Here is a 27041-nt window from a genome sequence, read left to right on the forward strand (position 1 = left end):
CTCTCTCTCTCTCTCTCTCTCTCTCTCTCTCTCTCTCTCTCTCTCTCTCTCTCTCTCTCTCTCTCTCTCTCTCTCTCTCTCTCTCTCTCTCTCTCTCTCTCTCTCTCTCTCTCTCTCTCTCTCTCTCTCTCTCTCTCTCTCTCATACAGGTACACAAACACACCTTTACCTGTTACACCCCGAAAGCAAATGATGCGGCCCTTCCTCCACTTCCCTCACTCTCTCACTTTCTCACTCTCTCGCATACAGGTACACAAACACATCTTTCTCTGTTACACCCCAAGAGCAAATGGTGTGTCTTTTCCTCCTCTTTCCTCACTCTCTCTTCCTCTCCCTCTCTCTTCCACACACATTGATACACAAATCCTTCCTTCTCTTCATTATCTCTCTTTCTCTATGTATCTCTCTCTCTCACACATACAACCCTTCCTTCTCTCCCTTCAATCTCCGTTTCTCTCTGTGTCTGTTCCTCTCTATTTCTCTCACACCCAAACAGATACACAACCCTCCCTTCTCTCCCCTCAGTCTCTGTTTCTCTCTGTGTCTCTCCCTCTCTTTCTCACACACACCTACAGGTACACAAACGCTTCCTCCTCCTCCTCCTCCTCTCTCATCTTCTCTCTCACGCACACTCAAACACAGGTACACAAATACACCATTCCTACCTGATATCACCTTAATGAATCATCCCGGGAAGGCAGGTGGGAAGGATAACGCGATATCAAGGTATTTCCAGGTGCATTAGTGGGCGCGGAGGAGGTGGAGCTGCCTTAAGTAGGGACAGGAATAAATTAAATGTTGAGTGATGGTCCTTTGGTATGTATTTTTAAGTATAGACAGAGGGAGCGAGAAGGAGGAGAGGGTAAGATAGGAGAAGAGAGGAGAGGAAAAGATAGTAGATAGACGGAAGGTAGAGAGAGAAAAGAAGTAGGTATTAGAGTAGAAGAGAGGCGATAGAGAATGAGAAATATAATGAAAAGTGGAGTAGAAAAGATAGAGAGGAAGATAGAACGAAAAGGAGAAGTGGTGATAATAGGAGAGGAGAGGAAAGGATAGGAAGGCAGATAGAACGAAAAGAAGTACTTGGTATGAGAAAAGAAAAGGGGAGGAAGGTAAAGAAGGGAAATAGAAGAAAAATGAGAAATGGTTTAAGAATAAGGGAAGGAATGGACCATGAAGTGAAGATGAGACAGAAGGAAAAGATGAACTAGTTTAAATAATAGGAAAGAATTGAACTATGTGACGCAAATGTAGAAGAGACAAAATGAATAACGAGAAACGGCGTCAAGAATAAAATAACAACAATAAATTAAATAAATGATATATAGACAAAAAAAAAACATAGAGAGAGAGAGAGAGAGCAAAGGGAGAGGAGAGGACATGAAGTCAGGGGATGAATATACAACCTGGTACTGCACTCCCTGTTCTCAAGTGTAGAGGGAGTGGAGAGGCAGGCACAGGAGGAGGCCCAGGGTGAATAAATCAGGGGAGGGAAAGGGGGGGCGGGTTATATATTCTCCCTCTCACTCCCTCACACAATGTATCGTCACACTCTCTCTTAACTGCGCTGCAAACACATAAGGGAAGGGGGTAGAAGGGGGGGAGGGGAAGGGGGCTGAAGGAGTACAATGCAGGGACCCTTCATGGTCGTGTGTGTGTGTGTGTGTGTGTGTGTGTGTGTGTGTGTGTTAGTCATGTATCGGATGTCCGCATCCGCATCCTCGGAACATCTGCATATTTTTTTCACATCCGCATCCGCAGTTCTGATAAATTAAACATTCACAACCGCATCCACATCCGCATTTGTGATGAAATAAATATCCGCATCCACACCACACACAAACACGATGTGGCGGATATACTTTATACATTACAGAGTCACAGACTCGGAGTGCAGAGCTTACAAAGTTGAAGAAAATGAAATAATACTAAATATCTACTAAAGTTACACCTTGTATTCATTTCCTTTCAAATTTACACAACCTGATGTGTCAAGAGTTTTGCGGAAGGGCAGAAGGAGGGAGATAATTTTACATAGTGACAATGAAGTATGTAGGTATCATGTAAGTTTGTATAAGTATGTATGTATGTACTGTGTAATAGTACTGTATGCACTACATGTAATATTGCGTAAGTATGATGGGAACCAGCCTGGCTGGCAGAGAGAGAGAGAATGAATAATAAAACTTTAAAATTACAAAATGCAGCATTGTGCAACAAAAGCAGCTACCATATGGCAATAATTGGTCGTATGTAGTGAATTACCAAAAGCCTGAACACATCTGCATCCGCATCCGTGAGGATGTCATAATTTGATATCCGCATCCTCAGTTTGGTTGAAGCTGACATCCGCATCCGCATCCTCAGTTTGGTTGAAGCTGACATCCGCATCCGCATCCTCAGTTTGCTTGAAGCTGACATCCGCATCCGCAGTTTGGTTGAAACTGATATCTGCATCCGCTTACACACATCCGAATCCGCGGATCTCTGAAATCTAACATCCGATACATCATTAGTGTGTGTGTGTGTGTGTGTGTGTGTGTGTGTGTGTGTGTGTGTGTGTCGGTGATTCTTTCGCAATATTACCTCAGGACGTGTTGAATCATCCATGAGCGTCTGTCTGTCTGTCTCTGTCTGTCTGTCTGTATCGCATTCTATCCTATCTCTTTCTGTTTATCTGTTCGATTCTGTCTTTCACTATATGCCATTTTTTTGTATCTTTTATAGTATCTGTATCTGTCTGTCTGTCTGTCTAGTCTTTTTCCATCTCAACTTCCTTTCGATCTGTCTCTGTCTGTATATTTTTCTGAGTCTTAATATCTGTCTTTCTGGGGGAGGGGATTCTATTTCAAACCGTCTAGGATTTTTTTCCCCTTTAAATCTACCTGTTTTATTTCCGTTTCCTCTCCGTCTGTCTCTCTTTGTGTCTTAAGCTTCTGTCTGTCACTGTTTATCCATTCGCCTGTATCTCTGTCTCTATCTCTTTATCTCTGGGTGTCTATATCCGTCTCGCTGTTTTCCTTCCGTCTGTCTCTCTGTCTGTCTGTCGGCGGGGTGACACACACACACACACACCAAACCCTCGCCTCATATTTAGCCCTCACAGTGTCGCTCTACTCGGCATTCTCCTTGTGTCACATATGTTTGGCTTGGCGAGGGTGTGAGCGATGCGCTGAGTGATGGGTCCCATTCCTGACACTCATGAGGAGGGGGGGGGGGGGTTGAGGCCTGGGTGTCACGGCCTGTCGCTGCCTCTGAGTTCAACGCCAATTCTTAGGCTTAATGACCTCGTTGCCTCCTCCTCCTCGTCTCCTCTCCCCCCTTGTTTTTATTTTCCCTCTTCTTTATCTTCCCCTTGTCTTCCTACCTTCTTCTCTTTTTTCTGTTTTCCCTTTGTAACCTTTTCTTTTTCTCTTTTCACATTCAACCTTATTTTCTTCTTTTCTTCTTTTCTTCTCTCTGTTGACCCTCTTTTCTTCTCTTTTCTGTTTTCCGTTTTAACCTAATCTTCTTTTTTCCTTCTAAGCTTCTCTTCTTCTTTTTCTTCTCTTTTGTTTTCTCTGTTGACCCTCTTTTCTTCTTCTCTTTTCCTCCTTTTTCGTTCTACCATGCCAGTCTTTTCTCTTCTTATTGCCTATCTTTTCTTCTCTTCTGTTTTCCCTCTTAACCTCCTTTCCTTCTTTTTTTCTCCTACTTCCTCTCTGAACCATTTCCTCTCTTCTCCCCTCTTCCCCCTCTTAACCTTATTTTTTTTTTCGTACTGTTCTTTTCTTGTTTCTATTTCCCTTCGTCTTAGTCATTGTCTCCTCCTCCTCCTCCTCCTCTTCTTCCTCCTTCTCCTCCTCTTCATCTCCACCCTTCTTCCCTTTCTCTTCCCCTTCGTCCTCATCATCACACTCTTATTACTTCATCTTCTCCCCTCTTCTTAATCACTTACCACCCACAATCATTCCTCTCCTCCTCCTCCTCCTCCTCCTCCTCCTCCTCCTCCTCCTCCTTCCCCATACAACCTCCCTTCTCTTTCCATCTTCTCCCGGTCCATCCCCTCATCATAAGTCATTCCTCCACTTTACCTCCCTCTTCTTCCCCTCATCAATTCCCTCCTCCTTCATCTTCTCCCTTCTCCCCCTCATCACCTCTTTATTCCTTTTTCTTCCCTCTCCTCCCCCTCTCTAACTCCCTCTTCCATCTTCTCCCTTCCTCCTCCTCCCCTTCACCACCTATCACTATTCTTCTTTCCTCTTTTCCTCCTATAGCTGACACTCCTTCTCTCTCTCTCTCTCTCTCTCTCTCTCTCTCTCTCTCTCTCTCTCTCTCTCTCTCTCTCTCTCTCTCTCTCTCTCTCTCTCTCTCTCTCTCTCTCTCTCTCTCTCTCTCTCTCTCTCTCTCTCTCTCTCTCTCTCTCTCTCTCTCTCTCTCTCTCCCCCCCCCATCTTCTGTCTCCTCCCTTCTCTCCCCATTCCTCTTCCTCCTCTCCTCTCAACACTCTTCATTCACCCCTTCTTCCCCTTCACCCCACACCCTTCTCTCCCCCATAATCTGCTCTCAAGTGCCAGAAAATATTAGTAAGTGCCTAAAAGCTTGCCTGGCACTGCACAAGGCAAGGGTGATGGCACTGAGGGAAAGGGAACTTGTGTGAGGTGTTCAGAGTGTGCCAGACAGAAGAGGGAAGGGAGGGGAAGGGGAGGAGGGGGAAGAGGGGGAAGGAATGTACAGAAATGAGGAGGAAGAAAGTGGGAAAAGGGGAAGGAATGTGCAGAAAGGGAAAGGAAAAGAGTGGGGGAGGAGAAAAAGGGAGGAAAGGAGTAGGAATGTATAGGAGGGGGGAAGAGGGAAGGGGGAAGCACACGAAGGAAGGAGGGAAAGGAAAGGGGAGAGAGAGGGAACAATGTGCTGGATGGCGGGGAATGGAGGGAAGGGAGAGAAATGTGGAGGAGAGGGAATGAAGAAGAGGGGAAAGGAAAAGGAGAGTACAGGAAAGAAGGAGGAAAAGGGGATAAAGAAAGAGGCATGTCCAGGAAGAGGAAGGGAAAGGAAAAAGAGAATAGGAGAGGGATGTGCAAGAGGGGGGTGGAGGGAAGGGAGGGGATGTGCCGCCTACCCCTCGCCTGACACCTGAGGCGATGGAAGTCACCTGGGGAACTGTAACATCAGGTGACGTGTGCTAATTGTTTGTTCTGAGGCTGTCCCTGCACAAACACACACACACACACACACACACACACACACACACACACACACACACACACACACACACACACACACACACACACACACACATGGACACACAAAGATAGACACATGGAGAAGCGAACATACAGACGCACAAACATACAAAAAAGCAGACACACAGATGAACAAACACACATACACATAGACAGACAAACAGGCAGAAAAACAGACAAACAGACACATAAAAACACATAAAAGGAAACATACAGACAGACAGAGGGACATAATCACACACACACACACACACACACACACACACACACACACACACACACACACACACACACACACACACACACACACACACACACACACACACACACAGACAACACACACACAAACAGAAAAGACAGGAAGACGAACACACAGGACAAATTGGACAGATACAAACCGACACACTCACACACACACACACACACACACACACACACACACACACACACACACACACACACACACACACACACACACACACACACACACACACACACACACCGCTGTCTACCTGTTGCGGGCTTCCGGGCATCCAACGTGCAGTCCCTCCGTCCTAACCTTGTCGAGAGCGAACCTTTAAAGAATCAATGAACAGTCTCAGGCCAGCGCTACCCCCCCCCCTCTCTCTCTCTCTCTCTCTCTCTCTCTCTCTCTCTCTCTCTCTCTCTCTCTCTCTCTCTCTCTCTCTCTCTCTCTCTCTCTCTCTCTCTCTCTCTCTCTCTCTCTCTCTCTCTCTCTCTCTCTCTCTCTCTCTCTCTCTCTCTCTCTCTCTCTCTCTCTCTCTCTCTCTCTCTCTCTCTCTCTCTCTCTCTCTCTCTCTCTCTCTCTCTCTCTGATACGTGTCCTGTAAGGTAATTTTGTCCCTATGTAACTCTGAAAATTGAGAGAATCCTCACTAATCTCTCTCTCTCTCTCTCTCTCTCTCTCTCTCTCTCTCTCTCTCTCTCTCTCTCTCTCTCTCTCTCTCTCTCTCTCTCTCTCTCTCTCTCTCTCTTCGCCTTTGCTGTCCTTCATCTTCCACCTTTGATTAGATAGTTAGTGTAGCTTGTCACAAACAACCTCGTAAGGACCAGCAGGTCTGCTGTTGTTTGTTCTTCCTTTGTGTTCCTTTGTGTTCTCTCTCTCTCTCTCTCTCTCTCTCTCTCTCTCTCTCTCTCTCTCTCTCTCTCTCTCTCTCTCTCTCTCTCTCTCTCTCTCTCTCTCTCTCTCTCTCTCTCTCTCTCTCTCTCTCTCTCTCTCTCTCTCTCTCTCTCTCTCTCTCTCTCTCTCTCTCTCTCTCTCTCTCTCTCTCTCTCTCTCCTTTCCTTTGATTTCCTGTGTATCCCTCGACGCCATTACCTCCTCCTCTTCCTTCCCCTCTTCCTCCTCCTCCTCCTCCTCCTCACACATACACCTGTGCCCCTGAAACTACACCTCACCCATCGTGGGTATTAGGGGGGATTCTGGGGCTGCCCTGTGTAGGCCACTCGTCCTCTTCCAGTCTCCCTGTGTTTCTATGTTCTTATATAATAGTAGCGGTAGTAAACAGACACCCTCGCCATAGACCGATAGGTCTTCTGGTGCCTGTTCTTCCTATGTATTCCTATGTTTTCTTCCTTCTCCTCCTCTTCCTCCTCTTTCCATCTACACCCCATTTTCTTTCCCTATTGGCGGCGCTGAGTGATAAGGGAGATTGTGAAGATGGGAAATTGGTGGCTAATTGAGGCTTGCGGGACGTGGTGTTGCGCTTATTGTGTTGAGTGTTGCGGGGTGTTGAGGCTGGGAAGGGAGGGAAGGGAGAGGAGGCGAATGGATTGGAAGGGATGGGATGGGGTTGGGAGGAACGGACGGGAAGGGAACAGGAAGAGATGAGATCGGAAGGGAACTGGATGGGAAGGTTGGGATGAGGAGGGAACGGACGGGAAGGGAACGGGAAGAGAGAAGATCAGAAGGGAACAGGACGGGAAGGTTGGGATGAGGAGGGAACGGACGGGAAGGGAACGGGAAGAGATGAGATCAGAAGGGAACAGGACGGGAAGGTTAGGATGAGGAGGGAACGGACGGGAAGGGAACGGGAAGAGATGAGATCGGAAAGGAACAGAACGGGACTTGAATGAAAGGGGAAAAGAAGTAAATGGAAGGGATAAGAAATATGAAGTAAAGGAAAAGGAATGGATGGGATAGGGATCGAAAGGAGAGATAAAGGATAGGAAAGGGAAAATAAGGAATATGAAAGGATAGGAAATGGAAGAGAAGGGATAAGAAGGAAAGAAAAAGGAAAGGATAAGAAAAGGAAAGGAAAAGAGAGGAAAGGAAGGAAATGGAAGGGAAGGAAAAAGAAAGGGAAGGGATAAGAAGGAAAGAAAAAGGAAAGGATAGGAAAGGGAAAAGAAAAAAATGGGAAAGGATGGAAAGGGAAGGGAAGGAATAGGAAGTGAGAGGAAATGAAAGATAAGGAGAAGAAGGAAAGGAAAAGAAAAGGATAGAAAAGAAAAAAGAGGAAAAAAGAAAATGAAGGAAAGGGAAAAGAAGGAAAAAGGAAGGGAGCTAGCGCGTATTTGCTTCTGGCTATATTTGACGTTTTTATTGTCTATTGAAAACTCGTTACTTTGTTTTGATAGCTATTTTTGAAAGGCTTGTAAGTTGTTGTTTTTTGTGTGTATCCCTTGTATTTTTCTCTATCCTTTTCTGTCTGTAGCTGTGTGTGTGTGTGTGTGTGTGTGTGTGTGTGTGTGTGTGTGTGTGTGTGTGTGTAATTTCATCACTGTCTATCTCTCTCCCCCTCTTTTTATGTTCGTCTGTCTCTTCATTCATCCACACCAAAGCCAATCATCTTTTTTTTTTCAAGTTTATGCCATACAATACCATACCAATACTATACCAATACCATACCATCACCATACCAACACCATACCCATACCATACCAACACCATCAATACCATACCAATACCATTCAAAACCATACCAATACCATACTAATACCATACCAATACCATACCAAAACCATACCAATACCATACCAACACCATACCAAAACCACACTCTTAACCATACCAATACCATACCAACAACATACCAAAACCATACCAGTACCATACCAATATTATACCAACACCATACAATCCCAACCATATCATCCCTTTCACCCCCATTAACATTTTCTATTTAATTATGTATGTATTTCCATCTGATTCTGTCTATACATATCTCTTATCTATGTGTTCATCTGTTTAATCATTCATGGACATTAAACTATTCTATTTATTTCGTCTACCAAACACACAACACTAAACTATTCTTTTTTATTTCGTCTACCAAACACAACACTAAACTATTCTTTTTATTTCGTCTACCAAACACACAACACTAAACTATTCTTTTTATTTCGTCTACCAAACACACAACACTAAACTATTCTTTTTTATTTCGTCTACCAAACACACAACACTAAACTATTCTTTCTTTTTCGTCTACCAAACACACAACACTAAACTATTCTTTCTTTTTCGTCTACCCAACACACAGCATCACACCATTACCACACAGTCATAATCAGATCTCCCCCATTTTCACTACTTCCCTTAAACATTTTCCGTCTAATCGCCCAATACCTGGATGCACAAGCTATTCACCTTTCCTTATATATCATTTTGGAAAGATTTAGGAGAGTACACTAACTCACTCACCTGCGGGATTACCTGAGAAAATGGAATATAGGGAAAGGAGAAGGAGGAGGAGGAGGAGGTGCAGGGGAGGGGAACAGGTAGGAAATGAAGGAGAGGAAGGGAGAGAAGGGAGGGAGGGGAGGGGAGGTACTAAGGAAGGAGATGGAGGAAGAGAGGGGGAGAGGGAGGGCTTTAAGGAGGAAAGACGGTAACGGTGAGAGGAGAGAGAGGAAGGGAGGGAGAGAGAGTTCCATTCGATGACATTAAGCCACAGGTGTCCTTCCCTCCTCCCTTACCTGCCTCCCACCCTATTTACCTTTTCCTACCTATTACGGCGCTAAGGTGAGGAGGGAAGGAAAGAATTAAAGGAAAGTGAGGGGAAGAAAATGGAAGGGATAAAAAGGAAAGGGAAGAGAAGGGAAGGAACAGGATAGGATGGGATATGATAAGAAAGAAAGGAAAGGAAAGGGAAAAGAAAGTAAGAGAAAGGAAGGGAAAGGATAAGGAAGGAAGAGAAGGGAAAGAAAAAGAAAGGAAAGGGAAGAGAAGGGATGGAATAGGATAGGATGGGACATACTAAGAAAGAAAGGAAAGGAAAGGATATGGAAAAGATAGTAAGGGAAAGGAAGGGAAGGGATAAGGAAGGAAAAGAAGGGAAAGAAAAGGAAAGGAAAAGGAAGAGAAGGGAAGGAATATGACAGGATAAAATAAGAAATAAAGGAAACGGAAGGGAAGGGATAAGGAAGGAAGGTAAGGTAAGGAACAGAATAGAGTAGGATAGGATAGAATAAAGAAAGAAAGGAAAGGAAGGGAAGGAAAGGGATAGACATGAAAAGAGAGGGAGCAGGAAAAGGAAGAGAGGAGGAGAAGGAGGAGGACAGGTGGGCGGAAGATTACAGGTGTATGTGTTAAAAAGTTCCTGGAAGCGATAAATTCAGATAAAAAGATGAAAACAGGGAGAGGGGAGAGGCGATGAGAGAGAGAGAGGGAGAGAGAGAGAGTATTATGGGTACCAGATTCATGCGGGCTAAGGGAGGTGAAGGATGAAGGTGGATTAGTAAGGATGAGAGGGTAGGGAGAGGGAGGGAGAGAAGAGGAAGAGGAAGAGGAGGGAGAAGAGGAGGAGGGGTGACTCAGGTAAGCAATGTGGTTAAGTGTGAGGAAAACGCCTTGCTGAGTCACACACACACACACACACACACACACACACACACACACACACACACACACACACACACTCACACGCACACCTGGAGTTTACGCGTGTATGACTGTATGTTCGTTTATAGCCACTTTACATCATCATCATCATCATCATCATCTTCATCCAATGTTTAAATGTGGTCGACTACGCGTGTTAGGTTATTTATGATCCAATTCTGGCATTTCTATCCCTCCTTTCTCTCCTTATTCGTCCTCCTCCTCCTCCTCCTCTTCATCATCATCTTTTCATCACCTCTTTTCATAACATTTACATGACGAGACTTTTCCCAACGTCTTCCACCTCCTCTTTTTCCGTCTGATGTTATACTCCATTCTGCCACGTCAAAGGTTATAATTCCATCTCTCTACCTGGTTCCCATTCTCACCTGTCTCATAGCACACCTGAGTATCTCCTTTTATGTTCTTTTATGTCTTATTCATGTCTTACCCCTTGTCGCAACCTGTCCTTGGCCGTTCTTATGTGTGACCTTCTTACGTTCCTTCCTTACCTTCTGTTGCTACCTGTCACACCTTACCTATGGCCGTTCTTCTTACCTTCTTACCTTCTGTTACCTTGCCCATGGTCTGATTAAGCGGATATTTTTGTTTTGGATTCTGTTTTCTTTTACCCTTGAGCTGCTTCCCTTTACTATATATATAAAAACGATTAGTGATGCATGGCCCTTTAAAGGTTATATCACACCTGCGCGTGCCTTTAATTAAACCCGAGCGCCATAGTGGAGTACCTGGGCTGTTAAAGGTGGTCACGTAATTCGGTTTACTGGGGCTTAAGTTCATTAGCGGGCACCTGGCTGGAATCACGGACGTCAGCTGTGTGCGTGGGAGGGAGTGTACGTGATGTCAGCTGGTGTTGGGCAGTCGTTGTTACCTGTTGGGAATCATGGACTGGCAGTGTACGTGGGAGTATCTGTGTACGTGATTTTAACTAGTGTTGGGTATGTTTAGTGTGTACTTTGGGGCATTAAGGACATGAGGCTGTACGTGGGTATAAGTGTACTTGACTGAGGTAGTGTTGACTGTTCGTAACTCACCTGGCAGGCATCACGGACGGGGATTGTACGTGGAAGTGAGCGAACGTGATTTAGTTTAGTAGTGGGTATCATATATGTACTTAGTGGAATTCACGGACAGGTAATGTACGTGGGAGTAAGTGTACGTGAAGTAGCTCAGCGCCGGATGTTCGTAGCTCTCCGGTGTACGTGGGAGGAGGGTCGTTAAGTGCATTAGGGTAAGTTAAGCGTCCGTGGTGTCCTTGGCAGTGTTGCGGAGGGGGGGTAGGGGGGGGGGGGGGGCACGTGGTCCATATAAAGGTGTATTGCACGGACGGGGGGCGGCGAGGAAAGCACGTACAGAGGACAGTGTGTTGGGGGGAGGGAGGGGGAAGGAGGGGGGGAGTGAAGATCAATACAGCATTAGAGGCGTACCCGACCAGCCTCCTCCTCCTCTTCCTCTTCCTCTTCCTCTTCTTCCTCCTCTTCCTCTTCCCGCTTTCTTTCTTTTTTTCGTCCAGTTCCATCACCCCCCTCCTCTTTCCCCTCCTCCTCCTCCTTCTCCTCTTCCTGTTCTTCCTTCCATCCTCCTTTTTTTCCCTTCTTTTGGTTTCCTCATCCGCTTTCCCATTGTTTCCTCTTCCCTCCTTCTCTATTCCTCTCTACCCTCTTCCTCCTCCTCCTCCTCCTCCTCCTCCTCCTCCTCTCCTTCCTTGAGCCTCATTTTTCTCCATTCTCTTGTCTTCTCATCAGCTTTCTTGTGTTTCCTTATTTTCCTTCCTTCCCTTCCTCCCCTCTCTTTCTCTCCTACCCTCCCCTTCTCTTCTCTCCTCCTCTCCTTCCTTGCATCTTATTTTCCTTCTTTTATCCTGTATTCCTTCTCTTCCTTCCCTTTCTCCCCCTTTACTCCCTCCTCCTTCTTCTCCTTCTCCTCTCTAACTTTCTTTCCTCCCCACTCTATCCCTCTTTTTTCCCTCCTCTGGTCTTCTCATCCTGTTTCCTTCCATTCCTTCCCACTTCTCCCCTTTCCTCCTCTTTCCTCCTCTCTCCCTGCCTCTCTTTTTTCCCTCCTCTGGTCTTTTCATCCTGTTTCCTTCCACTCCTTCCCACTTCTCTCCCCTCCTTCTCCCCTCTCCTCCTCTTCTCCCTCCTTATCTCCCGGCAGCCTCAGCGTCGCGCCTTCTTCTCCCCTTCTTCGCGCCTCGCTAGAATCGAATCTTGTTATTGTGTTGGAAAGATAAACACGAATATGCTTTCCCCTTCAGGCGCGGCCGATGCGAGGTGGTGTGTGTGAGAGTGTGTGTGTGGGGGGGGGGGGGGGTCAGCCAGTCGGATGCTCTAGTTAGTCAGTCAGTTAGTATGTCAGGCAGGCAGGCAGACAGTCAGTGAGTCAGTCATTTTAGTCAGTAGGTAAAAAAAATCAGCCAGTCAGTTAGTCAGGCAGCCTCTCAGTCAATCATGCAGGTAGGTGGGTAATCAGTTAGTATGTCAGGCAGGCGAGCAGGTAGGTATGTAATCAGGCATTCAGTCATTTTAGTCAGTTCGTCAGTCAGTCAGGTAGTCAGTCAGTCATTTTTTCAGTAGGCCAGTCAGTCAGTCGGTCAGGTATCCAGCCAGTTCGCCCGTCAGTCAGTCAGGTAGTCAGTCAGTCATTTTTTCAATTGGCCAGTCAGTCAGTCAGTCAGTCAACCAGTCATTCATTTATTCAGTCAGTCAATTAGCCAGTCACTCATTCACTCAGTCAGACAGACCGCTCGAACATTTTCCCTGCAGTCAGCATGAGCCGGGAGCGAGGAGGAAGAGGAGGAGGAGGAGGAGGAGGAAGAGGAAAGGTCACAGGCTCTCTGGGAACGACACAAACGCACCGACGGAGACCTCTGACACACGGCGGAAAAATGTCACAGGGATTGAAGAATAATTACACTCTTCACCTGGCCAGATTGAGAAGCGAAAACCACCTGGAGGAAGGATAGGGTGAATTTTCATGCTTTCTAGTTTTTGGAGGTGGTCTGAATTTCCTTTTTTTAATATTCTGAGAGAAGTGACAGTAGAAGGTTGGAAAGGGGTATTGAAAAGGGTTGAGAAGGGATGGAAATGTGGATGAACTTATCTGAATTTCCCTTTGTTTTATTCTGTGAGAAGTGACTGTAGAAGGTTAAAAAGGGTACTGAATTGGTGATCTGAATTTCCCTTTGTTTTATTCTGTGAGATGTGACTGTAGAAGGTTTAAAGGGGTATTGAAAAGGTGATCTGAATTTCCCTTTATTTTATTCTGTGAGAAGTGACTGTAGAAGGTTTAAACGGGTATTGAAAAGGGTTGAGAAGGGATGAAAATGTGGACGAACTGATCTGAATTCCCTTTTCTCTTAACTGTGAGAGTTGAGAGGGAAGTGAAAAGGGTATGGAAAGGGGTGAGGAGGAGAAATAGAAAGGGGTGAAGGAAAAGTAAGAATGTTGAAATAAGATAGATTTTCCATAGCTATCTAGACTCCCTTTTCATATTCTGTGAGATAAAGGGGAAAGGAAAAAGTTTGAGAAGGATAGGAATTGTGGAGAAAAAGCTGGAATGTTGAAAGAAGATAGAAGTTTTTGAAGTTATGTATCTTGCCTCCCATTCTTATGCTGTGAGGGTAAAAGGGAGAGAGAGAGAAAGAGAGAGGTGCAAGGGGATGGAAAGGAGTGAAAATAAGAAAGAGGGATATGAAGAAAAAGCAGGAATGTTGAAATGAGGTGGATATAGTTTCATATTATCTTGACTATCTTTTTTATGTGAGTGTAGAAGGGTGAGAGAGAGAAAGAGAGAGGTGGAAAGGGGATGGAAAGGAGTGAAAATAAGAAAGAGGGATATGAAGAAAAGGCAGGAATGTTGAAATGATGTGGATTTAGTTTCATATTATCTTAACTATCTTTTTTTCTGTTATTGTAGAGGGGTGAGAGAGAGAAAGAGAGAGGTACAAGGAGATGGAAAGGAATGAAAATATGAAAGAAGGATATGAAGAAAAAGTAGGAATGTTGAAATGATGTGGATTTAGTTTCATATTATCTTAACTATCTTTTTTTCTGTTATTGTAGAGGGGTGAGAGAGAGAAAGAGGGATGAAAAGGAGTGAAAATACGAAAGAGGGATATGAAAAAAGAGCAGGAATGTTGAAATATAGTGGATTTAGTTTCATATTATCTGGAGTATCTGTTTTCTGTGAGTGTGGAGGGTGGAAAAGGAATAGAGAGGATTGATGCGGAAATGGAGGGGTGGAGAAAAAGCAGAAATGTGGTAATAAGATTGTTTTTGTTTAATTATTTGAATTCCCTATTTCCGTGAGAGTACGTAGCTAAAGAGGATAAAGAAGGGTGAGAACAAGAAGAGGAGGGGTACTAGTGAGGCAGGAATGTGGGAATAAGATTGTTTTTTGTATATTTATTTGAATTCCCTTTTTCCGTGAGAGTAAGTAGATAAAGAGGATAAAGAAGGGTGAGAACAAGAAGAGGAGGGGTACTAGTGAGGCAGGAATGTGGGAATAAGATTGTTTTTTGTATAGTTATTTGAATTCCCTTTTTCCGTGAGAGTAAGGAGCTGAAGAGGATAAAGAAGGGTGGAAACAAGGGCAGGAGGGGTACTGGGAAGGCAGGAATGTGGGAATATAAACGTAAGAGAAGCAGGAATGTAGGAATATGCGAGTAAAGTGGAGAGGCATGATAGACATTTAAAAAAAAATAAGCACAGGACTTAATTTTTTTTTGCATGTCTGAATTTCTGGGTTTACTGAGAGAGGGAAAGAGGATGAAGAAGGAGAGGGAGAGAGGAAGGGAGGGAGGAAGAGAGGGATTAAGGGAGAGTGAAGTTTGGTTTAAGGGGTAATGGGTGTTTGAAGGAGATAGGTTTTTGTATGCTCTCTAATTTTTTTTTTCTAGAGGGGAAGAGAGTAAAGGAGGAGGAGGAGCAGGGGAAGATTAAGGGAGTGTGAGAGGGAGTGCGGTTGAGGAGTGAGTGGGCAACAACTGAACTTTCTTATCAAAGGAGTTAGATTTTTGCGTGCTATCTTAATTTGGGGTTTTACTAAGAGGGGAAAAAGGAGTGGGAGGGAAGGAGGAAGGGAGTGGGGCTGAAGGATGAGTGGGAGACAACTGAACTCTCTTATAATCGAAGGAATAGATTTTTGCATGCTATCTTAATTTGGGGTTTTACTAAGAGGGGAAGAAGGAGGGAGAGGGAAGGAGGAAGGAAGGGAGTGTGAGGGGAGTGGGGCTGAAGGACGAGTGGGCGCATATTGAACTGTCTTATAATCGAAGGAGTTAGATTTTTGCATGCTATGTTAATTTTGGGGGTTTTACTAAGAGGGGAAGAAGGAGGGAGAGGGAAGGAGGAAGGGAGGGAGTGTGAGGGGAGTGGGGATGAAGGACGAGTGGGCGCATATTGAACTGTCTTATAATCGAGTGAGTTAGTTTTGCATGTTGTTTAAATTTCGAGTATTTTTCTGAGAGGGGGAAAAAGGATGAAGGAGAAAAGAGAGAGGGAGGGAAGAAGAAGAGGTGTCACTTGTCTGTATGTTATCTGAATTTCGTTTTTTTTTTCTGTTTGAAGGAGAGTGAGAGGGAGGGAGGGAGGAGGGGTTAAGGGTGTGTGGGCGGCTATTGGCTATTGACCTGTCTATTTAATTCACTCCTTTACCTCCTGAGCCTCCTAGCAAATGCGGTTTTCCTGTGTGCGGACCATAACATCATTTTGGAACATCTCTGTGTACCGTGTTTGACTGTGTGTGTGTGTGTGTGTGTGTGTGTGTGTGTGTGTGTGTGTGTGTGTGTGTGTGTGTGTGTAAAAGCCGTCGGTTTTTTTTTTTTTTTTTTTTTTTTAATCTTGGCTTCCTCAACCGCCGTTTCCGTCACACGCCTCGTTCCCTTCCCTCGGTGACGCAACGCACGCAAGTAACGCTGTAGAGGGTCATAAAAGGCGTGTGTGTGTGTGTGTGTGTGTGTGTGTGTGTGTGTGTGTGTGTGTATGTAAGCCGTCGTTTTTTAAGTTTTTAATCTTGGCTTCTTCATCCTTTGTTTCCGTCACACGCTTCGTTCCCTTTCCTCGGTGACGCAACGCACGCAAGTAACGCTGTAGAGGGTCATAAAAGGCGTGTGTGTGTGTGTGTGTGTGTGTGTGTGTGTGTCGGGAGGAGTTATGTGTACAGAGGGACAGAGAGTGGGCGGATCAGCGTGTCTGTGAATACAACAACCTCGTTCTCGTCCGTTCTCGTATGTCGCGTCTCGCCTCGCCGCCGCCGCTTCCCCGCCGCGCTCGTGACTCGCTTCTCAAGTACCCCAAGCTTCGAGAGGACGGCGGACGCAAAAATGAATCCTTAATCCGATTTCCGAAAGTGTCCTCTCGTCCGTGTTGGCATCGGCTTGGGCTGCTACGAAGTGAAGAGAAGTGGACAGAGTGAATTGAAGAGAAAAAAAAAAGTATTAGGTCACTCTATTCTATCGTGTCCAAGTCGTACGAAGTGAAGAGAAGTGGACAGAGTGAATTGAAGAGAAAAAAAAAAGTATTAGGTCACTCTATTCTAGCGTGTCCAAGTCGTACGAAGTGAAGAGAAGTGGACAGAGTGGATTGAAGAGAAAAAAAGTATTAACTCACTCTATTCTATCGTGTCCAGGTGGTACGAAGTAAAGAGAAGAGGAGAGAGTGGATTGAAGAGAAAAAAAGTATTAACTCACTCTATTCTATCGTTTCCAAATGACTGAGTGGGTTTCAGGTAAATTAGAGGCGTGAATAGAGTCAGATTTTCGAAAGTTGCTACAAAGAGAAGAGAGCAAAAGAGAGAAAGAGTAGAGACAAATAAAAAGTATTAACTCACTCTATTCCATCATTTGCAGGTGAATCAATGCGTTTCAGGTAGATTAGAGGCGAGTAGAGAGTCCGAAAGTGTTCTCTCGTCCGCGGCGGTGGCTCGGGTTGCTGCGAAGTGGAGTGGAGAGAGTGGAGAGAGAAAAGAACGCATTCACTCACGCTCCTCCATCGTTTCCAGGTGATTCAATGTGTTTTCAGGTAAATTAAAAGTGTGAAAAGAGTCGACGGTTTAACGCGAGTGAGATTGTGGTGTGAACGGAAGGGACGGGACGGGGAGTGTTGACCTAGGAATGTTGTCAACCCGCGCACACCCTTGACCCTTAACCCTCAGCGGTGTACCTTGGTGTCCCTGAAGCCCCCGCCGCGTCAGGAGAGCCGGAAAAGGACGCGTCGGGGAGGGGTGGACAGAAACGGCAGGAGAGGCGGTGGTGGAAGTGGTGGAAAGATAGACCGTCCGAGCAAGCCCTACACCTCACGCCCTTTTGCCCTCACCATGGCGACCCAGGGGGAGCAGGGGGAGGAGGGCGCCGCCTGCCTCCCCACCCTGGTTCAGCCCGGGGAGGTGCGGGGCCGGGGCCACCTCTCCGTCCTGTCAGAGGCGCTGCAAAGTCACACCATGACCAGCAACGTCGTCTACCACACCTCCTCATCCTCGTCCACATCCTTCACCTCATCCTCGACATCCCACGTGCAGGAGCCGGTCAGTATCCTAGGCAAGGGGCGCCACTACTCCACGGGGTCCTCTTCTTCTTCCTCCGCCAGTCCCAGACACACGGTCAAGTTCACGGAGCCGCAGGAGGCACTGAGGAGGGAGAGGACGCCGGAGAGCCCAAGGTGGAAGACGCAGCAGAACCAGGAGAAGCATAAGCACCAGGAGGTCTTCAAGTATAAGCTCCATGAAGCCTCCTCCTCCGCCTCTGGTACCCATCGCAACCTCAGCCACGGCTTTAGCAGCATCCCGGAGACCACCACGGCTTTCGAGAGCACCAACTTCAGGTTCACGGAGTCCTCGAAGCTTGTGGGTACCTCCTTCCGATGCCCCGATAGTCCCCGCTCCAAGACCCGAACCCGAACCGCCGACCGCAACTCAATCATCGCCTCCATGGAGCTCAAAGTCCCGTCCTTCCACGACCTCAGCTCCTCCCCAACAGGATCCAGCCTCTCGCCGCTCCTGGGCCCTCCGGAACGCCGCGGCCTCACCATTCTGTCCCCGCACAACCCGACGCCCGAGCTGCACTTCGCCTCCACCTTCACTGTCAGGACTCGGAAGGGAAAGACCATCGTACTCCCGAAGTTGAGGATCCCCGCCTTCCACTCCCACTCCCACGACAGCATCTTCTTAGGGTGAGTTAGACGAAGAGTTCATCTCCCTCCCATACACTCCATCCACCCACTCCACCCTCCTCCTTCACCCCCCTTCACCCCATCCTTCCTCCCATTCATTAGTTCCTTTTCTCTTCCTCCTTTGACCCATTCACTATACTCTTCTTTTCATTCATTCATCTCTTCTTATCTTCCCTTAAGCCTACCCTCATCATTCACCTTTTTTTCTCTTCCTCCTAAACCCCATTCATAACTCTGGTTCATTCATCGCTTTATGTCTTCCTCTAAGTCCATCCCTCTCTTCTTTTTCTCTTCATTCATCATTCATCCTTTTTATCTTTCCTTCAGTTTCTTTCCCGCAAGTTTATCCACCTTTCGTTTTTTTCTCTTTTTCCTTAAGCTATTCATGTCTTTATCTATCCACCTCTCATCTTTTTTTTCATCATTAGCGCATCCACCTTTCTTAATCATTCTCCTTAGTTTATCCACACCATATTCGTCTCTCACTTAAGTCCTTCTACCTTTCAATTTTCGTTTTTCCTTCATTTCTACCTTTTTCCTTCCTTCCTTCTTTCCTTCCTTCCTTCCTTCCTATTCTCTCTTTCCTCCCTCGAGCCACTCTTTCTCATTTCCTCCTCCCCTCACTCTATCCATCTCTCCTCTCTCCCTGACCCACTTCCTTTTTTCCTTCCCTCTCTCCATCCAACTGTCTTTTCTATTCCCTTTCAATTCCCTGTGGCCCTTCTTTACCCAGGTATTGTATGTAACCACCTCACAGTGTACCCTTGCCCTCGTCCCTTCCTTCCCTTCCCTTATCTCCCCTTCCCTCTTTCTCCGTCCCTGTTGTTTCCCTGTTATTTGCATTCTGTTTCTATGTATCTTTTCTTTAGTCTTGCATTCAGGGGTTTTCTCTCTCTCTCTCTCTCTCTCTCTCTCTCTCTTTTTTTTTCTTTTTTTTTTTTTTTTTTTGCTTTGTGTTATCTTTGTGTTCCCCCTTGCACGCAAATCCTCCCCCTGTTTTTTTTTTTCTTTTCTTTCTTTTGTTCTCTTTCTCTTTTAACTTTTTTTCCCTGCCATAGTTTTTTCATCTTTTCTTTTTTCCTTTTCTTTTTTTTTTTGCACCAACAAGCCGCTACCAATCTTCTCTTCACTACCTCCCACACACTTCCCTTCTTGTAAAACCCTCTTCCTCTTCCTCCTCCTCCTCCTCTTCCTCCTCCTCCTCCTCCTCCTCCTCCTCCTCCTCTTACTCTCTGACATCCCTTTGAGCTTCAACCCTCCCTCCCTCGTCTCACTCTCCTCGTCTCTCTCCCTTACTCCCTCCCTCCCTCCTTCCCTCCCTCCTGTCTCTCCTCCTTCACCTTCCTAATCCCTCAAAAGTAAGACCGCACGATGGACCTATATTCCTCCCCCTTCCCCTCTTTTACCTCCCTCCTTCCCTCCTTCCTTCTCTCCTTCCCTCCTTCCTTCTCTCCTTCTTCCTCCCTTCCAAAGCCTTGATCGAAGTCGTCTTACAGGACAGAGAGAGAGAGAGAGAGAGAGAGAGAGAGAGAGAGAGAGAGAGAGAGAGAGAGAGATTGTCATGAATCTGCTGTTGGGTCAAGTGGTTTGTGTGTGCGTGCGTAAGTGTGTGCATGTGTGTATGTATGTATGTATGTATGTGTGTATGTATGTGAGAGTGTGGGTTGGTATGTGTATGCGTGTGTGTGTGTGTGTGTGTGTGTGTTGCTCGCAAGACGTATTTCTAAGCATCACCTGCACAGCTTTTGAATTGAAAAAAAAAGTAATTTACACTAACAAAGAGAAGCTTACCTGCCAAAAAAAGGTTAATTAGTCAGGATCGTTAATTAGTTTTATTGAGGAGCGCGCCGGAAAAACAAGAGAAGCATGAAAATTTGTGTCCTTGTAGAATATTCTTATATGATCATTATTATCAGCGTTATTATCATTATCATTATTATTATTATTATTATTATTATTATGTTACGATGTGTTAGAAATATTGCCAGTTCCTTTTCTTCTTATTATTATTTTTCATCCATATTCACAAAAAAATAACAATAATAATAAAAAAAAATTGGATAGCAACAAAAATATGCTTACTTGTCTGCCTGTTTGTTTGTGTATGTATGTATGTATGTATGTATGTATGTATAAGGATGTATGTTTATGTATGTATATATGTATGCATGTGTGTGTTGATGTAAGCTGTATCTGTGTCTTTCTATGTATGTATAATGTATGAATGTGTAAATTTATTCAAGTGACCATCTAAGTATGTATGTATGTATGTATGTATGTATGTATGTATATATGTATGTATGTATGTATGTATGTATGTATGTGTGTAAGAGCCTCAGTAAACATCTACGTAAATACCTGTGAGTGTCCGACAAGTGGGACGAGGAGAGGAAGGAGGAGGCGGCTCAGGTGGTATCGATTGCCTCCCCAAACACCTCGACGCCGCTGACAGGTGGCTGGGCTCCGCGCGAGGCGTCGGTGTCTTTGTTAGCTCTTCTTAGCGCGCCATTGTTGCGTGAAGCTGGCCAAGTGGTGGTGATGCTGTGTGGGATGCTGAGTGCGGGGGATGAGGGCTGGGAGGGCTGGGAGGGTGGGGAGAGGGGAAGAGAGTGGAGAGGTGAGAGGAGTGCGAGAGATAGGTTTTGTGAAGTGAAGTGAGTGGATGAAACGATAGAATTAGCTGGTAATGCTGTTTGGGATGCTGGGTGTGAGAGATGAGGGTGGGAAGGGATGCTGGGGAAGGTGGAAAGAGATGAGAGAGGAGAGAGTAGGAGTGCGTAAATTGGTGAAGTGAATTGAAGTCGTAAAATGAACTCTGGTGAAGAAGTTTGGTTATGTTGTGTGAGATGTTCAATGTAGAGGATGAGGTCGGGATGTGATGCTGGGGAGGGAGATGGGGAAAGGAGAATCAGAAGGGAGAGGAGAGAGAAAGTGAGGTGGTGCTGTTTCGGATGCTGAGTGTGGGAGATGAGGGCGGGATGGGATGCTGAGGGGGATGGGTAGAAATGGATGTGGCTACTTGAGTTAGGTAAGTAGTGGTGAAGTTATGTTGTAAGGAATGCTGAGTGTGGGAGATGAAGGTGAGATGGGATGCTGGGAAGGGTGGGAGAAAATAGATGTGGGTACGGGAATTAGGTGAAATGTTTTACGGGATGCTGAATGTGGGAGATGAACGCGAGATGGGATGCTGGAGATTACTGAGAGAGATAGAAGGGGTGCGAGATAGGGATAGGGATGCTTTGATAAAGGTGACAATAGGTGATGGATTAATAAGAATGACTGAAAATGATAGAGGGAAAGAGTGTGTGAGAAGGGTGAGGATAGAGAAATAAGCGTAAAGGTGAAGACAGGTGAAGCAGAATTTGTGTTTATTAGAGTGAGATAGGTGAAAAATATAGATGAAAAGAGTGTGTGTGGGATAGGTGAGGATAGATATAAGGGTACAGGTGAAAGTAGGTGAAGGAGAGAGCGTGTGTTGGTTGGTGAGTGTATGTGGAATGGAACACTCATCCCCTTCCTTCCTACTTACCTTTTTTTTCCTCCGAACCTTAGGGCCATATTTTTAAACATTTCTGCGCCCAAGAACACGTAATTTACTAGTCTTTCGTGGGAGTTTGGGGCATTTCCAAGGGTACTTTTATGACCCTGGTGGTAGTCTGAGCCTTATTCTGTACCGTTAACCTAAAAGAGCACTCATTATAACTCGATTAACCTCCTTTTTGGCCTTTGGAAATAGTTGGTGTGAGGGATGGGAGCATTTGACAATACCAACCTTAATCACACCTTCCCTCTTACCTTCATACCTTTCCTCCTGCCTTTCCATCTCTGCCTTTTACCTAACTCTCCCTCTTCTTGATTTCCTCCACTTCTCTCCCACTTTATTTAGTTTTCCTATATCCAACTCTCACCTCCTCGCTCTCTTTCCGTCAACACTATTTCAGGAGAGAACGAAACTGTGCGTAGGTGAGTCAGAGTTGAGTTTTTTTTCCGCATGAATATTCCAAATCGAGAGGCGAGTAGCAATGCATGAACTGATTGGACGGCGCAGGTGTGAAGGGAGGCAGGTGACGTGTTTTTTGGTGTGTGTGTTTGTTTGTGTTTGTTTGTGTTTCTGTTTGTGTGTTCCTTTGTATGCATTGAGTGGTGAACAGGTTACACACACACACATACACACGCACACACACACACACGCACACGCACACGCACACGCACACAGATACAGATACAGAGAGAGAGAGAGAGAGAGAGAGAGAGAGAGTCTGTCTTGTGATTCGCTGACTTGAGACTAGAATGATTCTCTCTCTCTCTCTCTCTCTCTCAAAAAATTAAAGAGGTTAATTACTCCTTTTCTTATTTTTTTTCTTTCAAAGTTTAAACGAGGCTCACAAACTCTTCTCTTTTATCATCCTTCCCTCGTTTATCTCGACGTTCGTTCACTCACTACATTATCTCTCTCTCTCTCTCTCTCTCTCTCTCTCTCTCTCTCTCTCTCTCTCTCTCTATATAATTAACGCGTGATTTCTCTTGTTTTCTTCTCTCTTTATCTCTCTCTCTCTCTCTCTCTCTCTCTCTCTCTCTCTCTCTCTCTCTCTCTCTCTCTCTCTCTCTCTCTCTCTCTGGTAACTATAAAAATCCTCCTCCCTATGTATATGAACACGTATTCACTCTTTTTTCTTCTTATTTTACGGTATTTTTTATTTTAGTGTAAATCTCCCCTTCTCATTCTTCCTCTCAGACACCCTCCGTTTTCTCCCGCCAGATGGCAGCAACACATTTCTCATTGCCATTCAGAACAGTGGAAGCGATCCATTTTACGTCACTTGGACACGAGGGGAAAAGTCCGTAATCAAGTCTGGAGGGGATTTGGGATTTTTCATGTTGTGTCGGGTGGATTTTTTTTTATAATGTTTTTTGTTTTGTTTTGATTTTTCTTTTGCTGTCTGTCGTGTTTTCGGGGTTTTCTGTGTGCGTGTGGGTGGGTGTGGGTGTGAGTGTGTGTGTGTGTGTGTGTGTGTGTGTGTGTGTGTGTGTGTGTGAGAGAGAGAGAGAGAGAGAGAGAGAGAGAGAGAGAGAGAGAGAGAGAGAGAGAGAGAGAGAGAGAGAGAGAGAGGTTTTAACAGTATAATGCTTTAATGGGAAACAGTAAACCAGATCCAATTTTAATCCATTTACAAAAAAAAAAGATGAAAAAAATGAAAATCAAACTTGTCAATCCATTTATCCATTTATCCATCCATCTATAAATACATACACATACACACATACATACATCTATACGTTCACACACACACACACACACACACACACACACACACACACACACACACACACACACACACACAGGTAACAGCGGCGAGAGGTGTTTACAGGTATGCCACTCCCTGTTAATAAGCTTGTTTACTCTCCTGTTTACTGTCCTTTGATGTCGTTTTTTGGCCTAACGCGTGTCATGAGCTCCCTCCTGACACGCCCCCCCTCCTACCCCCCCCTCAACACCCCCTCTCCACCCTCCCCTCCGAGTATGTCCTGCCAGGAACGCTAACTGACATGCATTCCCCTGCTGGCTAATTACTGCCTGTGTGATTCAGTGATTGCATTTATTTTTCTTTCTCTCATCTGTGTAGTAATTTGGGTCACGCTCCTATGTTAGTTTTTGTCTTTGATTGCGTAATGTCTGTTTCTTTTTTTTATCTCTTTCTCTTATTTTGTCTGTCTTTCTATCTCTCTTTCTGTCTCTTTTTCAGCTTTATCTGTCTACCTGTGTATTTATCTTTTTTGCAGTCTCTCTTTTTCAGCTTGTTGTTTACGCCTTTCTGTCTCTTCCTGTTTCTGTCTCCATCGTTCTTTACTGTCTAACTCTGTCTGTCTATCTCTATCTATCTATTTATTTGTCTTTTCCATTTTTTTGTTTTTTTCATTTTATCTCTTCTTGTCTCGATCAGCTGGCTCTTCATTGTCAGTCTGTCTTCTCATTATCTACACGTTTCTTTCGTATTTTCGTATGCTATCACCTCTTATCTCTAGCCTACATCCTGATTTCTTCTTTTAATAAACTACTGCTGCTTTTTTTCATTACTTTCTGGCGCAGGATAATTTTTGGTTAAGTAGTTTCGTTCACATGCAATTTTTCCTTTTTTCTTTCTTTCTTTTATGATCCTCTCCGCGGGCTGCATTATTGCGTCTTACGGTCCCTCCTACCGCTCCCCCAACCACCTCGCCCCAGTTCGGTTCCCCGTGCCTTCCTTCACCCTTTCCCGGCAGCCTCGTCCGTGCATTCTCCTAGACTTTTGCTCCATTCATTCAGTCATCCGTCTCGTTCACCTCTCTTCTCCCTCTCTTTCTCTCCCTCTTTCCCTCTTTCTCTTCCTTCACAATGCACTCCTAGCCCTTCACTTCTTACCCTCAACTAACTTTTTTTTATCTCTTTTGTTCCTTTTTTTTATCTTATGCCTCAACCTTTCTTTTTCTGCTCGCGTTTTAACTTCACCTCGTCCACTTTTTATTTCCCTTTCCTTCCTTTCTTCTTGTAATTCGACCTTTCTTTTCTCTTTTCTTTCTCGTTTCTTTCCTTCACTACTCTCCACCTCTTCCTTCTTCTCCAATCCCAGTCTCTCGTCTCCATCTCCTCCCTTATTTGTCCACCAGCCTCCATCTCTTTCCTCCCGCCTTCACCAGTCTTCAACCTTCATCTATATACCTTCTCTCTCCGCCTCCAACTCTTCCTCCTCCTACACCTTGCTTCTGCCTCCACATGCTGAAACCTTCCTCCACTTTCTCCCTCCACCTCTATCTAGACCTCTACCATCCAATACCTTACTTTCCATCCATATATAAATTACCTTCACAACCTTCCTTTTCCACCTCATACTCCACATCTCCCTCCACATCCATTCCACCTACCACATCCACCTCCATTTTACCTTCTTCTTACACCTATACCTTAACATTTATCCACCACCACCACCACCACCACCACCATTTATTCCACCTCCCTCACGTAGCCTCCACCTTAACCTTCAGCTCCACCTCCTCCACCTCACCTTCACCTTCGCCTCTTAAGGATTCCCTCCCCACTAAGTCGAAGGGTCAGGAGGCGCCTCGTTTGGAGGGCCGTCAAGAGCCTTCTATCACACCTTACATTCCCGCGCGTTACCTTGCTAAGAACAGCCTTAGCGAGAGGATCAGGAGACAGAAGAGGAGGAGAGAGAGGAGAGTGAGGAAGAGGAGAGTGGGGAAGAGGAGGCGCAGGAAGAGGAGGCAGAGGAAGAAGAGGAGAGAGAGGAACAGTAGGCAGAGGAAGAGGAGAGTGGGGAAGAGGAGGCAGAGGAAGAGGAGAGTGGGGAAGAGGAAGCAAAGGAAGAGGAGGCAGAGGAAGAGGTGATAGAGGAAGAGGAGGCAGAGGAAGAGGTGGCAGAGGAAGAGGAAAGAGAGGAAGAGGAGAGCGAGGGACAGAAGAGAGAGGAGCATGAGAATGAGAAACAGGAGAGAGAGAGAGAGAAAAGAGAGAGAGAGAGGAAAAAGAGGCAGAGTAAGAGGAGGAGAAACAAAAAGGAAATGAGTAGGAGATGAAGGATAAGGAGGAGGAGGAGGAGGAGGAGGAAGAAGAGAGGGCAGAGGAGGAGAGTCAGAGAGGAAGAGGAGGCAGAAGAGGAGGAATGAGAGAGGAATAGGAGAGTCTAATATTGTAAGAGGAGGAAGAGGAAGAAGAAGAGTTTTGCGTTTTGATATAATTTGCTTGAGTGTTTGTTTTCCCGTTTCATGATGTAGTAATTTGTTTGTTTGCGATTGTGTTTGTGTAATAGTTGAGGTGTGTTTGTTTTTTGTTTTGAGATTTCTGGAGTGTTTTTTTTGTTGTTGTTGTTTGTTTCTCGTGTTTTTAATATTGTTTATGTCTTTGAGTGTGTTTTTCTTTCTGTGTGTGAGTGTGTTATCTTTCCTATGTGCGTGTGTTTGTGTGTTTGTGTGTTTCCTAGAAAGGGATGTATAAAAAAATATGCATTATTCTGTTTGTTTGTTTTTCATGTTTTATTCCATCCACGCAACAGTCAGCCTTGCATACATAACACACACACACACACACACACACACACACACACACACACACACCTGGGTCTAATCAACACCTTATACCTTATTCACCTGGAGAGAGAGAGAGAGAGAGAGAGAGAGAGAGAGAGAGAGAGAGAGAGAGAGAGAGAGAGAGTAAGGAATCACAGGTGAGTGACACTGATTGGACGTGGGTGATCTTACCTGTGTGTGTGTATGTGTGTGTGTGTGTGTGTGTGTATGAGAGAGAGAGAGAGAGAGAGAGAGAGAGAGAGAGAGAGAGAGAGAGAGAGAGAGAGAGAGAGAGAGAGAGAGAGAGAGAGAGAGTGAATAAGGATTAGCACGGAGGGATGAATGCCTCCGTATTGATTGAAATGGAGAGTTAGAGAGATTGTGAAACGGAAGAAGATAACGGAAAGAGAGAGAAGGGAGAAGAGAAAGAAATAGAGAGATAGATAAGTAGAGAAAGAGAGAGATAAGAAAAAGATAAATATAAGAGAAACATTGCAGGAAAAGGTAAAGAGGTAGATTATTATAGAAAGATAGATAGATAGATAGATAGATAAATAGCGAGAGGAAAGAAAAAAATAATAATAAAAGGAATATTGAAGGAAAATGTTAAATGGTAAGTATGAAAGAAGTGATAATATTTACTGAAGATAAAGATAAGAGTGAATTAATGAATCGAATAAATGGTGAAGCAAGAGAAGAAAGGAAGAGGAAGACAACGGCAAA

At 45.1% G+C, this 27041-nt stretch overlaps 1 protein-coding gene across 2 annotated transcripts in view; it reads left to right on the forward strand.

Annotated features, from left to right (window-relative positions):
• LOC126998129 (uncharacterized protein DDB_G0271670-like) overlaps nucleotides 1–18526 on the forward strand; it is a 20830-nt gene extending 2304 nt beyond the window's left edge. Inside the window, exon 2 of one of the 2 annotated variants that reach the window (XM_050859537.1) lies at nucleotides 17095–18526. In XM_050859537.1, coding sequence (XP_050715494.1) covers nucleotides 17410–18264 — 855 coding nt within the window. In that variant the 5' untranslated portion in view covers nucleotides 17095–17409 and the 3' untranslated portion in view covers nucleotides 18265–18526. Of the gene's footprint in view, nucleotides 1–16942 lie in introns of both variants that reach the window. The other variant, XM_050859538.1, reaches the window with a different exon arrangement.
• The last annotated feature ends 8515 nt before the right edge of the window (nucleotides 18527–27041 follow it).

This window comes from Eriocheir sinensis, chromosome 13 (assembly GCF_024679095.1).
Source record: "Eriocheir sinensis breed Jianghai 21 chromosome 13, ASM2467909v1, whole genome shotgun sequence".
Lineage (NCBI taxonomy): Eukaryota > Metazoa > Arthropoda > Malacostraca > Decapoda > Varunidae > Eriocheir > Eriocheir sinensis.